This window comes from Balaenoptera borealis, assembly GCF_965194805.1.
Source record: "Balaenoptera borealis genome assembly, chromosome: 1".
Taxonomy (NCBI): Eukaryota; Metazoa; Chordata; class Mammalia; order Artiodactyla; family Balaenopteridae; genus Balaenoptera; species Balaenoptera borealis.
In genome coordinates this window covers 151,178,932-151,195,014 of record NC_138860.1, presented here as the reverse complement: position 1 = coordinate 151,195,014, position 16,083 = coordinate 151,178,932, and the positions used below count along the sequence as shown (strand labels likewise).

The 16,083-nt window shown below is 37.6% G+C and overlaps 1 protein-coding gene across 4 annotated transcripts in view; it reads left to right on the top strand.

Annotated features, from left to right (window-relative positions):
* OSBPL9 (oxysterol binding protein like 9) overlaps nucleotides 1–16,083 on the top strand; it is a 181,529-nt gene that overhangs the window by 23,911 nt on the left and 141,535 nt on the right. For all 4 annotated transcript variants that reach the window (XM_082370743.1, XM_082370742.1, XM_082370741.1 and 1 more), the window contains exon 2: nucleotides 736–786. In XM_082370743.1, coding sequence (XP_082226869.1) covers nucleotides 736–786 — 51 coding nt within the window. The remainder of the gene's footprint in view (nucleotides 1–735; nucleotides 787–16,083) is intronic.

The following is a 16,083-nucleotide window of genomic DNA, read 5'->3' as shown; positions in this document are numbered from 1 at the left end:
ATTTTTTGATTACCTAATGTATGCCAGACACTGTTCAGAAACATAAGTCAGATACAGTTTCTACCCCTTAAGGAATGTGCAGTCTGTGGGTGAATCAGACAAGTAACTAGCCATCATAGCACAAGATGGTGCATGCCACAACGAGGGAACACACAGGAGACTCTGGGAGTCCAGGGATGGGAATTCAAATCAGACGGAGGTAGGACACTTGATGAATGACAGTTGGCAAGGCAGAAAATCAGGGTCAAGGATATTCCAAGCTGAGGAACATTGGATGAGAAATCTCAGAGGCAAAAAATGTGACCCATTTGGGGAGTTGCAAGGAGATAAAGTTAAAGCAATGTTTCTCAAAACGTGGTCTTGTGTTTGCTTGAGTCAGAATCATCTGGGAGTGATTCTTAAATCCCCAGGTAATTTGTCGCCTTCCAGGTGACTCTCAAACTTACTAAAATATGAGAAACATATTTTAGTTGAGAGTTAAGGGGTATGAAGGAGGAATGAAAATATCGTGTAATATATGCTACATTTAAGGTACACATAAAATTCTGGGATTAGTTTTACTTGTATAGACTACAAAACATTTTAAACCTCCTAATTCCTATCTTTAAGTGATGGTGGGGTGGGGATGGGGAGAAGGGAGGAATATTACTATAAATGTTGTCTCTTTATCCCTAGATGATTTTAAAAACAGTCTGTTTATCTTTTATTCATTGAATGTTTTTGTTTTTCTTTTAGTCCAAGGACAAAATGATGAGAGGCTCTCGCAGAGGATGTGTTAGACTCAGAGTGAGTATTTATTCATTTTTATGAAAACCAATTCCGACAGAAAGAAAAAAAATATTTTGACAGATTAATGGGAGTCTAAATTTAGGTTCGCTCCTTTACCTAATTGTTAGGGCAGGCAACTAAGGCTCAGAGAAAAAAAAAGACTTCTCCAGGGTAACTCCAGAACCAGGACTAGAACTTAGTTCCTTTGGCCCATGATTTAATGTTGTATCCATGACTTAATGCACCTACTGATTTTTTTAACCTCTATTTTATATCCAGGGACAGGGGCTAGAAATTAAATGAGTTGTAGTGTTGGCAATAGCGCAAACAGTAGAAAAAAACTCTGAAAAATCCCCACTTTCAGCTGCGTAGTTCTTCCTGTTCAACACTATTTAATAATGGTTTTTATAGCAGTGATGTCCAATAGAAATATAATGTGAGCCACATATACATAATTTAAAATTTTTGTAGTAATCACATTTAAAAAGTAAAAAGCAGGTGAAATTAATTTTAATAATATATTTTGTTTATGCCAGTATATCCAGAATATTATTTAAACAGGTAATCAATACAAAAATTACTAATGAGATATTTTACATTCTTTTTTTCATACTAAGTCTTTGGAATCCACTATGTCTTTTGCACTTATGGCACATCTTTGTTCAGATTAGCTGTACTTCAGGTGGCCTGTAGGCACATGTAGCTAGGGGCTACCTTATTGGACAGTGCAGGCCTATAGCTTCAAGCTGCTTTCAATTGCTTGTTCAGTTTCCACCGTTGTCCAAATAGCTAAAGACAAGAAAGAATGCAGCCTTGGGGATATAGTTTCTAGTACTCCATTGTATCTAAAGAAGGGCCTACCTCTATCATAACTTGGTAAATCAGCTTCTAGTGGCCTTTTCTTCTTTCAGGCTCCTGTTGCTTTCTTTCTGCCATCTTTTTTCTGCACCCTTACTTTTGAAGATGTAAATGTAAATATTTGGTAAACATACGATTGCCTTTATTAGCAGTAGTTAATTGGTAAAAATGGGAAATAACTCTGAGAAAAAACCCAAATTCTAATGGAAAAATTTTGGCACTGAGATAGGAGTAAGTATGGTGAATTTACAGGATGGAAATGAGACAGGCTTGTTTTGAACAGATGGTGTATATGTGATAGCATAAAGATTTTTGAAAATTCAGCTTATTATACTGTTTACGGTTTTTTTTTCCTTTCCTTTGGTTTTGCTTTTGCCTTCTTGGTTTAATTGCTTTTCTACCCACTTGCCATTGACCTCAGTCACCACTCAGTCTGGTATGAACTGCTTTCTTGGCTTGAGATAGACTCAATGGTGAGACTTTGGCAGAGCTGCAGTGAGACAGCTCTTCAGTCGAATTCAATCTGGATTTGGGCTGCTGTCTCATTGTTACATTTACTGTGCTATTTTTTTCTTTTAAATATAGCTTAATTAATTATTAACCCTTGTGGCTACCATCTAGGTTAAGAAATAGAATTTGGCCAGTTACCTCGGAAGTCTCTCTATGTGCCCCATTCAAATTACAGCCAACTCCCTGTCTCTTAAAGTAACCATTGTTCTTTTATAGGAATCACTTCTTGGATTTGCTTTCCTAAATTCTATATTTTATATCGCCCATTTAAAAAAACTTGATATCTTTTGTTTGCAATTTATGTATTGAAGAATCCAGACCCTTTGACCTGTAGGAGTTTTCCATTATGTAGATTTTATTGATTGCATACTGGTGCAATTCAGCGTGTTCCTCTGTCTCTGCTTTTCTTGCAAATTGGCAGGTGGATCCAGAGACTGGATCAGACTTAGGTTTGATCCCTTTGGCAAGACTATAGGCAGTGTTGTGTTCTTTTATCAGGAGACACATGATGTCTGGTTTTTGCTCTTTATTGATATTAGCAACTTTTTTTTTTTTTTTTTTTTTCCGGCTGCGTCACACAGCTTGCAGGATCTCAGTTCCCCAACCAGGGATTGAACCTGGGCCATGGCAGTGAAAGTGCCGAGTCCTAACCGCTAGGCCACCAGGGACCTCCCAGATATTACCAACTATTGATGCTCAGTAGCTAGATCCATTTGGGGCCTGCAAAATTATGATATTTTATCATTTTGTTTCAATTTTTATCAGAAATAATTATATAAGGAAACATTTCTCTTCATCTATTATTTAATTACCCAGTGGTACAGTTCAAATAGACAGGATAAATAAATGCTCGATTATTTCCTTTTACTTACTCAGTGTTCAAGATAATGAATTGACTTAAAACAAAACTTATATATATGTATGTATATATATATATATATATATATATATATATATATATATATATATATATATATTTCCTGAAGAATTGAAAGCACAGCCTTGAACAGATATTTGTATACACATGTGCTTTTCGTAGAAGCGTTACTCACAATAGCCTAGAGGTGGAAGCAACCCAGTGTCCATATGATGGATAAATGGATAAACAAAATGTGGTATATACATACAGTGGAATACTGTTTAGTCTTAAAAAGGAGGAAGGAAATTCTGACACATGCTACAACATGGATGAACTTTAAGGACATTATGCTGTGTGAAATAAACCAGTCACAAAAAGACAAATATTGTTTGATTCTACATATATGAGGTACCTAGAGTTGTCAAATTCATGGAAACAGAAAGTAGAATGGTGGTTTTCAGGGGCTGAGGCAAGTAGGATTAGGGATTTCTTGTTTAATGGGTACAGAATTTCAGTTTGAGAAGATGAAAAAATTCTGGAGATGGATGGTTAGGATGGCTGCACAACAATGTGAATGTATTTAATGGTACTAAGCTGAACACTTAAAAATGGTAAATTTTATGTTATGTGTACTTTACCACAATTAAAAAACTCCCACCACTTATTATCTACAGTTCTGTAGATCGGACATCTCAGAAAGGTTCTCTCCTTGTTGAAATCAAGATATTGGCCAGGCTGGGCTCTTATCTGGAGGCTCTGAGGAAGACTCCAAGGCTAGAGTCTGCTTCTAGGCTTATTCAGGTTGTTGGCAGGATTCACTTCCTTGTGGTTACAGGACTGAGGTCCTCATTTTCTTGCTGGCTGTCAGCTTGAGATCTGCTCTCAACTTCTAGAGGCTGCACGTATTCCTTGTCATGTGGCCCCTCCATCTTCAAGTCAGCATGGTGCATAGAATCCTTCTAGTGCTTTAAACCTCTCTGACTTTTCATTTCTGCTACCAGATGCAGAAAACACTGTGCTTTTAAAAGACCTCACATGATTAGAATAGGTTACACCCACCAGATAATCTTTTTGCCATGTATCACTTCAGTGATTACTCATCCTGTACATAATCACTGCAGTAACATCTCATCATATTCATAGTTTCCACTCACACTCAAAGGGGAGGAGAGAATACAGGGGCAAGGGTCATTTGGGGGGTGGGTATTTTAGAATTCTACCACACAGCATGACAAAGAAGAACTAGACATACCTGTGTTTGAATCTTGTTTTTGCTCCTTGCTTTGTTGACTGGAAGAGGGAAGCTATCTGTAAGCCCCCTGAGCTTGACTTTTCTCTCCTTTAAATTGGGGATTATAATACCGTTGCAGAATTTTGTGAGGATTAGGCACTTGACACATAGATGGAAGCTGTAAATTAGTAGTGTTCGTGTGTGTGTGTGTGTGTGTGTGTGTGTGTGTGTGTTTTAAGAGGCTCTGTGGTATTTTCAAGAAGCAGAACTGCCATTTGGCTTCCTATTTAGGAAACATCTGGAGAGTCTGTTTGCAATATAGGTTCTCAAGTCCCACTCTCTAGAGATATACTGTTTTAGAACTGGGTCTGAAACCTTTATTTTTAAACAGATTGTCCACGTGATTGTGTTGTACAGCCAAGATTGGGACCACTAGTGTAGTAGAATCAGAGAGACCTGGAGCTGAATCTCACTCAGCTTACACTCCTTACTGACTCTGTGCCTTTGGGCAAATTTCTTAACCTCTGTGAAAATAACATATAACTTGCAGGGTTGTGAGGTTTAGCAATTATGCATGTACAGAGTTTGGCACATAGTGTATATCCAATATATGATAACTGCTATGGATGATGATGATGATGATGACAATGGTGGTGATAGATAATGCACCTATCATCTAGATTCCAGATGAGCTCAACGAGCTGTCATTGACCTGTACCACAGATCTCTCCCCGCCTCTTCATCCATCCCATCCTATGTTCCAACCACACTGTACTTCTTCATGTTTCCTCATTGCTTCTGACATATTTTTCTTATGTCAGGAATGTTCTGTGCCCTTATCTGGTGAGCTCATCTTTTAAGAGACTTTTCAAATGGTGTTTCTTCATGAAGCGTTCCTGATCCACATCCTTCTAACAGATTTGGTTCTCTTCCATTTGTCAGTTATATCCATGACAGTACTTTTACATGGTATTACATGTTAAGTAGTCTTTTTTCCCCAGTCAATAGTGAGTTCCCATCCACTGTCATAAGTGCCTGGTACATTGTAAGTAGGTACTCAAAAAATGCTTATTGTTAATTTCATGTGTTTATAAAAATAAGGAATACATTTTGGGGAATTTGCCTCTACTATAGTTTGCATACAAAAGAAGTATGGAAGTTATGTTAAACACAGCATGAGCTAGTGGTATGGATGTGTTTTCTTTAAAAAAAAAAAAAAAGAAGCAAAATACCCATGTGGTTTTAGGCTACATGAAAGAAGATTAGGAAGAGGAACCAGCAGTTATCGAGGAAGCTCTTTGGATCAGTTACTGTGCTGGCTGATTTTCATTGACATTCCCATGATAATCCTCTCAGGCTAACGGTGTTATTTCATTTGACGAATGAGGAGACTGAGACTCATGTTACATTTAGTAACTTACCAAAGTCACACAGTTAGTAAATGGTGAATCTGGGATTGAACTTGGGTCTGTCTCATTCCAAAACCATGTACAGTCCTTAATGTTACCAGGCTCCTCTTCTTCTGTTTTTTTTTTTTGTTTTTTTTGGTCGTATCATGAGGCATGAGAGATCTTAGTTCCCCGACCAGGGATCAAACCCGTGCCACCTGCAGTGGAAGTGCGGAGTCTTAACCACTGGATCACCAGGGAAGTCCCTGGGCTCCTGTTCTTCTTGCCTAGAAGAGTCAGTGCAGATACTCCAACTTGATGCAAGGACATATAAAACCAGTGGAGGAAAACCATTTCCTTCCCCTCTACATTCTTTGACTGTATTGGTGGCAAAGTGTGGCCACTAGATGGTGCCCTTGCCTTGATGGAAAAGTAGAATATTAGTTGAGTCCTGGGGTCTGATTTTTTGTCCTGAGACTCACCAAAAGCAAAACATCGACATTTCCAGGTAAAATCTGAAAAATGGAGAAGTAGTAGCATTAAAGAGGCAGTGTGTGGTAGAGACAAGAACAGACCAAAAATGAAATGGAATTCAAATCTGGATTCTACCACTTACTAGCTTTGTGACTTCAGGCAACTCATCTATTCAGTTCTGAGTCCTATTTCCTTTAGCTCTGGAATGGCCTCATGTCATTTACTCATATAATTATGAATATCAAATTAACTGATACATTAAAAAGCATGGGACTTCCTGGTGGTCCAGTGGGTAAGACTCCATGCTCCCAATGCAGGGGGCCTGGGTTTGATCCCTGGTTTGGGAACTAGATCCCACATGCATGCCGCAACTAAGAGCCGCATGCCTCAACTAGAAGATCCCGCATGCAGCAACTGACCTGGCATGGCCAAAAAAAAAAAAAAAGTATCCAAACACAATGTTTGGGACTTAGGTTCTTTTATTTTTTGTTTTTTGCATTTATAATAAGGGACTTAGGTTCTTAATGAATGGTGGTTACTGTTGTAATTAATAATTCCCGGTGAGAGGAACCAAGATGGCAGAGTAGAAGGACGTGCTCTCACTCCCTCTTGTGAGAACACCAGAATCACAACTAGCTGCTGGACAGTCATTGACAGGAAGATGCTGGAACTCACCAAAAAAGATACCCCACATCTAAAGACAAAGGAGAAGCCACAATGAGACGCTAGGAGGGGGGCAATCACAGTAAAATCAAATTCCATAACTGCTGGCTGGGTGACTCACACACTGGAGAACACTTATACCACAGAAGTCCACCCACTGGAGTGAAGGTCCTGAGCCCCACGTCACGCTTCCCAACCTGGGGGTCTGGCAAAGGGAGGAGGAATTCCTAGAGAATCAGCCTTTGAAGCCTACTGGGATTTGATTGCAGGACTTCGACAGGACTGGGGGAAACAGAGACTCCACTCTTGGAGGGCACACACAAAGTAGTGTGTGCATTGGGACCCAGGGGAAGGAGCAGTGACCCCATAGGAGACTGAACCAGACCTACCTGCTAGTGTTGGAGGGTCTCCTGCAGAGGCGAGGGGTGGCTGTGGCTCACCGTGGGGACAGGACACTGGCAGCAGAAGTTCTGGGAAGTACTCCTTGGCGTGAGCCCTCCCAGAGTCTGTCATTAGCCCCACCAAAGAGCCCAGGTAGGCTCCAGTGTTGGGTTGCCTCAGGCCAAACAACCAACAGGGAGGGAACCCAGCCCCACCCATCAACAGTCAAGAGGATTAAAGTTTTTACTGAGCTCTGCCCACCAGAGTAACAGTCAGCTCTACCCACCACCATCCCTCCCATCAGGAAACGTACACAAGCCTCTTAGATAGCCTAATCCACCAGAGGGCAGACAGCAGAAGCAAGAAGAACTACAATCCTGCAGCCTGTAGAACAAAAACCACATTCACAGAAACATAGACAAGATGAAAAGGCAGAGGGCTATTTACCAGATGAAGGAACAAGATAAAACCCCAGAAAAACAACTAAATGATGTGGAGATAGGCAACCTTCCAGAAAAAGAATTGAGAATAATGATAGTGAAGATGGTCCAGGACTGCAGAAAAAGAATGGAGGGAAAGATCAAGAAGATGCAAGAAATGTTTAACAAAGACCTAGAAGAATTAAAGAACAAACAAACAGAGATGAACAATACAATAACTGAAATGAAAAATACACTAGAAGGAATCAACAGCAGAATATCTGAGGCAGAAGAACAGATAAGTGACCTGGAAGACAGAATGGTGGAATTCACTGCTGCGGAACAGAATAAAGAAAAAAGAATGAAAAGAAATGAAGATACCCTAAGAGACCTCCGGGACAACATTAAACGCAACAACATGCACATTATAGGGGTCCCAGAAGGAGAAGAGAGAGAGAGGACCAGAGAAAATATTTGAAGAGATTATAGTCGAAAACTTCCCTAACATGGGAAAGGAAATAGCCACCAAAGTCCAGGAAGCACAGCGAGTCCCATACAGGATAAAGCCAGGGAGAAACACGCCGAGACACATAGTAATCAAATTGGCAAAAATTAAAGACAAAGAAAAATTATTGAAAGCAGCAAGGGAAAAACGACAAATAATATACAAGGGAACTCCCATAAGGTTAACAGCTGATTTCTCAGCAGAAACTCTGCAAGCCAGAGGGGAGTGGCATGATATACTTAAAGTGATGAAAGGGAAGAACCTACAACCAAGATTACTCTACCCAGCAAGGATCTCATTCACATTCAATGGAGAAATCAAAAGCTTTACAGACAAGCAAAAGCTAAGAGAATTCAGCACCACCAAACCAGCTCTACAACAAATGCTAAAGGAACTTCTCTAAGTGGGAAACACAAGAGAAGAAAAGGACCTACAAAAACAAACCCAAAACAATTAAGAAAATGGTCATAGGAACATACATATTGATAATTACCTTAAACGTGAATGGATTAAATGCTCCAACCAAAAGACACAGGCTTGCTGAATGGATACAAAAACAAGCCCCATATATATGCTGTCTACAAGAGACCCACTTCAGACCTAGGGACACATGCAGACTGAAAGTGAGGGGATGGAAAAAGATATTCCATGCAAATGGAAATCAAAAGAAAGCTGGAGTGGCAATACTCATATCAAATAAAATAGACTTTAAAATAAAGAATGTTGCAAGAGACAAGGAAGGACACTATGTAATGATAAATGGATCAATCCAAGAAGAAGATATAACAATTATAAATATATATGCACCAAACGTAGGAGCACCTCAATACATAAGGCAACTGCTAACAGCTCTAAAAGAAGAAATCGACAGTAACACAATAATAGTGGGGGACTTTAACACCTCACTTACACCAATGGACAGATCATCCAAACAGAAAATTAATAAGGAAACACAAGCTTTAAATGACACAATAGACCAGATAGATTTAATTGATATTTATAGGACAATCCATCCAAAAACAGCAGGTTACACTTTCTTCTCAAGTGTGCATGGAACATTCTCCAGGATAGATCACATCTTGGGTCACAAATCAAGCCTCAGTAAATTTAAGAAAGTTGAAATCATATCAAGCATCTTTTCTGACCACAACACTATGAGATTAGAAATGAATTACAGGGAAAGAAACGTAAAAAACACAAACACCTGGAGGCTAAACAATACGTTACTAAATAACCAAGAGATCACTGAAGAAATCAAAGAGGAAATCAAAAAATACCTACAAACAAATGACAATGAAAACACGACAATATAAAATCTGTGGGATGCAGCAAAAGCAGTTCTAAAAGGGAAGTTTATAGCTATACAAGCCTACCTCAAGAAACAAGAAAAATCTCAAATAATCAATCTAACCTTACACCTAAAAGAACTAGAGAAAGAAGGACAAACAAAACCCAAAGATAGCAGAAGGAAAGAAATCGTAAGATTGGAGCAGAAATAAATGAAATAGAAACAAAGAAAAGAATAGCAAAGATCAATAAAACTAAAAGCTGGTTCTTTGAGAAGGTAAAGAAAATTGATAAACCATTAGCCAGACTCATCAAGAAAAAGAGGGAGAAGACTCAAATCAATCAAATTAGAAATGAAAGAGGAGAAGTTATAAAAGACACCGCAGAAACGTAGAAATACACAACATCCTAAGAGACTACTACAAGTAACTCTATGCCAATAAAATGGACAACCTGGAAGAAATGGACAAATTCTTCGAAATAATAACCTTCCAAGACTGAACCAGGAAGAAATAGAAAGTATGAACAGACCAATTACAAGTAATGAAATTGAAACTGTGATTAAAAGTCTTCCAACAAAGTCCAGGACCAGATGGCTTCACAGGTGACTTCTATCAAACATTTAGAGAAGAGCTAACACCCATCCTTCTCAAACTCTTCCCAAAAATTGCAGAGGAAGGAATACTCCCAAACTCATTCTATGAGGCCACCATCACCCTGATACCAAAACCAGACAAAGATACTACAAAAAAATAAAATTACAGACCAATATCACTGATGAATATAGAGGCAAAAATCCTCAAAAAAATACGAGCAAACAGAATCTAACAACACATTAAAAGGATCATACACCATGATCAAGTGGGATTTATCCCAGGGATGCAAGGATTCTTCAATATATGCAAATCAATCAATGTGATACAGCATATTAACAAATTGAAGAATAAAAACCATATGATCACCTCAATAGATGCAGAAAAAGCTTTTGACAAAATTCAGCACCCATTTATGATAAAAACTCTCCAGAAAGTGGGCATAGAGGGAACCTACCTCAACATAATAAAGGCCATATATGACAAACCTACAGCAAACATTCTCAGTGGTAAAAAACTGAAAGCATTTCCTCTGAGATCAGGAACAAGACAAGGATGTCCACTCTCACCACTCTTATTCAACATAGTTCTGGAAGTCCTAGCCACGGCAATCAGAGAAGAAAAAGAAATAAAAGGAATCCAAATTGGAAAAGAAGAAGTAAAACTGTCACTGTTTGCAGGTGACGTGATACTATACATAGAGAATCCTAAAAATGCCACCAGAAAACTACCAGAGCTAATCAATGAATTTGGTAAAGTTGCAGGATACAAAATTAATGCACAGAAATCTCTTGCATTCCTATACACTAATGATGAAAAATCTGGAAGAGAAATTAAGGAAACACTCCCATTTACCACTGTAACAAAAAGAATAAAATACCTAGGAATAAACCTACCTAGGGAGACAAAAGACCTGTGCAGAAAACTATAAGACACTGATGAAAGAAATTAAAGATGATACCAACAGATGGAGAGATATACCATGTTCTTCAATTGGAAGAATCAATATTGTGAAAATGACTCTACTACCCAAAGCAATCTACAGATTCAATGCAATCCCTATCAAATTAGCAATGGCATTTTTTTCGGAACTAGAACAAATCATCTTAAAATTTGTATGGAGACACAAAAGACCCCGAATAGCCAAAGCAGTCTTCAGGGAAAAAAACGGAGCTGGAGGAATCAGACTCCCTGACTTCAGACTATACTACAAAGCTACAGTCATCAAGACAATATGGTACTGGCACAAAAACAGAAACATAGATCAATGGAACAAGATAGAAAGCCCAGAGATAAACCCACGCACCTATGGTCAACTAATCTATGACAAAGGAGGCAAAGATATACAATGGAGAAAAGACAGTCTCTTCAATAAGTGGTGCTGGGAAAACTGGACAGCTACATGTAAAAGAATGAAATTAGAATAATCCCTAACACCATACACAAAAATAAACTCAAAATGGATTTGAGACCTAAATTAAGACCAGACACTATAAAACTCTTAGAGGAAAGCATAGGAAGAACACTCTTTGACATAAATCACAGCAAGATCTTTTTTGATCCACCTCCTAGAGTAATGGAAATAAAAACAAAAATAAACAAATGGGACCTAATGAAACTTCAAAGCTTTTGCACAGCAAAGGAAACCATAAACAAGACGAAAAGACAACCCTCAGAATGAGAGAAAATATTTGCAAATGAATCAACGGACTCAAGGACTCAAATTAATCAAGGATTAATCTCCAAAATATATAAACAGCTCATGCACCTCAATATTAAAGAAACAAACAATCCAATCCAAAAATGGGCAGAAGACCTAAATAGACATTTCTCCAAAGAAGACATACAGATGGCCAAGAAGCACATGAAAAGCTGCTCAACATCACTAATTATTAGAGAAATGCAAATCAAAACTACAATGAGGTGTCACCTCACACCAGTTAGAATGGGCATCATCAGAAAATCTACAAACAACAAATGCTGGAGAGGGTGTGGAGAAAAGGGAACCCTCTTGCACTGTTGGTGGCAATGTAAATTGATACGGCCACTATGGAGAACAGTATGGAGGTTCCTTAAAAAACTAAAAATAGAATTAACATATGATCCAGCAATCCCACAACTAGGCATATACCCAGAGAAAACCATAATTCAAAAAGACACATGCACCCCGCTGTTCACTGCAGCACTATTTACAACAGCCACGTCATGGAAGCAACCTAAATGCCCATCGACAGACGAATGGATAAAGAAGATGTGGTACATATATACAATGGAATATTACTCAGCCATAAAAAGGAACGAAATTGAGTCATTTGTGGAGACGTGGATGGGTCTAGAGACTGTTATACAGAGTGAAGTAAGTCAGAAGGAGGAAAACAAATATCGTATATTAACGCATGTTTGTGGAACCTAGAAAAATGGTACAGATGAACTGGTTTTCAGGGCAGAAGTTGAGACACAGATGTAGAGAACAAACGTATGGACACCAAGGGGGAGAAAGCTGTGGAGGGTGGTGGTGGTGGTGTGATGAATTGGGTGCTTGGGATTGACATGTATACACTGATGTGTATAAAATTGATGACTAATAAGAACCTACTGTATAAAAAAAAAATTAAATTAAAAATTTAAAAAAAAATTCCCATTGGTAAGATGAATCTCAGATCTTGAAGAATTCTACAGGGTCTTAGGAATTGCCCTAGTAATCCCTAAATATATTGCAAGTTTTCGAAAACTATTAATCCATATGTGACTTAAAGTAACTCTTTTTTTATCCAGTGCATGAAACTGAGTACTCCATATATCAATTGTGCAGGTCATCGGAGTTGACTGATTCCCTGAGGGGTATGTCATCTGTATTCTCTTCTTTTAGTCCATCACAAGAGAGGTCAGCAGTGTACCATGATAGATTATTAATAGTTTCAGCACTGACTTCTTCCAGGGCTTTATTTCAATGATTCTGCATTATTTTTTCATATGTTAACATCTCTGGCATTAGGATACATTTTATAATCATTGATGTCTTAGAATGGATACAATCAGGTATTTCTGGGTTAATGTGTAACCTTAAGAATGTCTTTCCCCCTCATCCTCTTAGATCTGCATCCTTTTGTCAATTGTTTTATCATTTCATTATGAAAAAATACTTTATTGATTTATGCCTTTTTTGTTAATTCACTAGCCTTTGTGGAAGCATCATCTCTTCTCTATGAATTTGACCCTGAAAATGTCCTTTCTTGGGCAAGATGTAAACATCTGTTTAATCTCTGTGATTGGTACATAGATGTCATTAGTGCTATATTTTCTGAATGTTTATAATACTTTATGACTATAAATTAAAAATTTTTTAAGTGATGAAAAAAAGTATTCCAGGAAAATATTAGCCAGAAGAAAGCTAGGAAATAGTATTAATATCAGAAATAATAGACTTCAAGTCTTGCCTGGATTGATTTCAGAAAGTAAACCTAAATTTCATTCCAGGAATTGTATAGCCTTGCAAGTTCTGCAGCTTCTCAATAAAAATCCCTGGGAATCTAATAATGAAGTGTTGGTCGTAAATAAATAAATTAATAAATAATAGACTTTAAGAAAAAAAATTACAATTGTATGGAAAAAGAGAATGCTCCAAACCCAGTGTCACATACATAACATTCTTTGACAGCAATGGAATAAATTAGAAATCCTTTAACAAAACAGTAGCCACATGCCACCTCACACACATACTTGTAAATAATTCATTGGTAAATGTAGAAATTATAATGGAAATTATGAAATATTTAAACCTGAATGATAATGAAGGTACACATGTTAAAACTGCATCTAAGTCAGTCTATGATTTATAATCTTAAATGAATATATTATAAAACAGATTGAAAATTAAAGAGCTAAGCATTACATTCAAAAAATTAGAAAAAGAAAAAAGTAATGATAAAGAAAGTAGAAAGAGAAAATAAAGGGAATTTTTAGGCCAGAGTCCCTTATGAATGTAGATGTCAAAATCTTGAGCAAAATACAGTAAACCATACCCAGTAATGTGTAAGCAAAAAAGTATTATGACCAAATAGAGTTTATTCTAGCAATGCTAGGATGCTAATTTTATAATTAATTAAGATAATTTACCATAGTAATAGACTAAAAAGGAAAATTACATAACCTTCTGAATAAATGCAGAAAAAGCAGTGAATAAAATGAAACATGCATTCAAGATCAAACGAGCTAGGAATAGAAGAGAACATTCTTAACCTGATAAGGAGTATTTGCTAAAATGCTCCAGTGTTCTTAATAGTGAAATAGTAGAAGCATTCTCTTTAGAATCAGTAGCAAGACAGAGGTGCCTGCTTTTGCTGTTTCTTTTTTTTTTTTAACTGAAGTATAGTTGATTCACAATATTATGTTAGTTTCAGGTACACAGCATAGTGATTCAGTATTTTTGCAGATTATATTCCATTATAGGTTATTTCAAGATAATGACTGTAATTCCCTATGCTGTACATTATATCCTTGTTGCTTATGTATTTTATACATAGTACTTTGTATCTGTTAATCTCATACTCCTAATTTGTCCTTCCTCCCTTCTCCCCTTTGATAACCACAAGTTTGTTTTCTATATCTGTCTGTTTTACATATACATTTATTTGTAATATTTTTTAGATTGTACATATAAGTGATATCATACAGTATTTGTCTTTCTCTGTCTGCCTTATTTCACTATGCGTAATCTCTGGGTCCATCCACGTTGCTGAAGATGGCAGTAGTTCATTATTTTTTATGACGGAGTAATATTCCATTGCATATGTATGTGTGTGTGTATATATACATATATATGTATGTATATATATAAACATATACCACATCTTCTTAATCCTGTTGTCTGTTGACAGACACTTGAGTTGCTTCCATGTCTTGGCTATTGTAGATAGTGCTGCTGTGGACATTGGGGTGCATGTATCTTTTCAAATTAGTATTTGTTTTTTTCTGGATATATACCTGGGAGTGGAATTGCTGGATTGTATGGTAGTTCTATTTTTAGTTTTTTGAGGAACCTCCATACTGTTTTCCATAGTGGCTGCACCAATTTACATTCCCACTAACAGTGTACAGTGGTTCCTTTTTCTCCACATCCTCTCCAACTTTTGTTATTTGTAGACTTTTTTGATGTGAGGAGTGAGGTGATATCTCATTGTGGTTTAGATTTGCATTTCTCTAATAATTAGCAATGTTAAGCATCTTTTCATGTGCCTGTTAGCCATCTATAGTCTTCTTTGGAAAAAAGTCTGTTCAAGTCATCTTTGATTGAGTTGTTTGGTTTTTTGTTACTGAGTTGTATGAGCTGTTTGTATATTTTGGATATTAACCCATGTTGGTCGCATGATTTGCAAATACTTTCTCGTATTCCATAGATTGTCTTTTTGTTTTGTTGGTGGTTTCCTTTGCTGTGCAAAAGCTTTTAAGTTTAATTAGGTCCCATTTGTTTTGTTTTGTTAATTTATTTATTTATTTTTGGCTGTGTTGGATCTTCGTTGCTGCGCGTGGGCTTTCTCTAGTTGCGGCAAGCAGGGGCTACTCTTGGTTGCGGTGTGAGGGCTTCTCATTGTGGTGGCTTCTCCTGTTGTGGAGCACAGGCTCTAGGCACGTGGGCTTCAGTAGTTGTGGCACATGGGCTCAGTAGTTGTGGCTCACGGGCTCTAGAGCGCAGGCTCAGTAGTTGTGGCGCACAGGCTTAGCTGCTCCACGGCATGTGGGATCTTCCGGGACCAGGGCTCGAACCCATGTCCCCTGCACTGGCAGGCAGATTGTTAACCACTGCACCACCAGGGAAGCCCTGTTTTGTTTGTTTTGCTTTTATTTATTTATTTTTGCCTTGGGAGACTGGTCTGAGAAAATATTACTACGATTTATGTCAAAGAATGTTCAGCCTATGTTCTCTTCTAGGAGTTGTATGGTTTGTGATCTTGCAGTGAGGTCTTTAAACCATTTTGAGTTTATTTTTGTATATGCTGTGAGGGAATGTTATAATCTCATTGTTTTACATGTGACTGCTTGGTTGTCTAGTTTTCCCAGCACCACTTATTGAAGATACTGTCTTTTCTCCATTGTATATTCTTGCATCCTTTGTCATAGATTAATTGACCATAGGTGTGTGGGTTTATT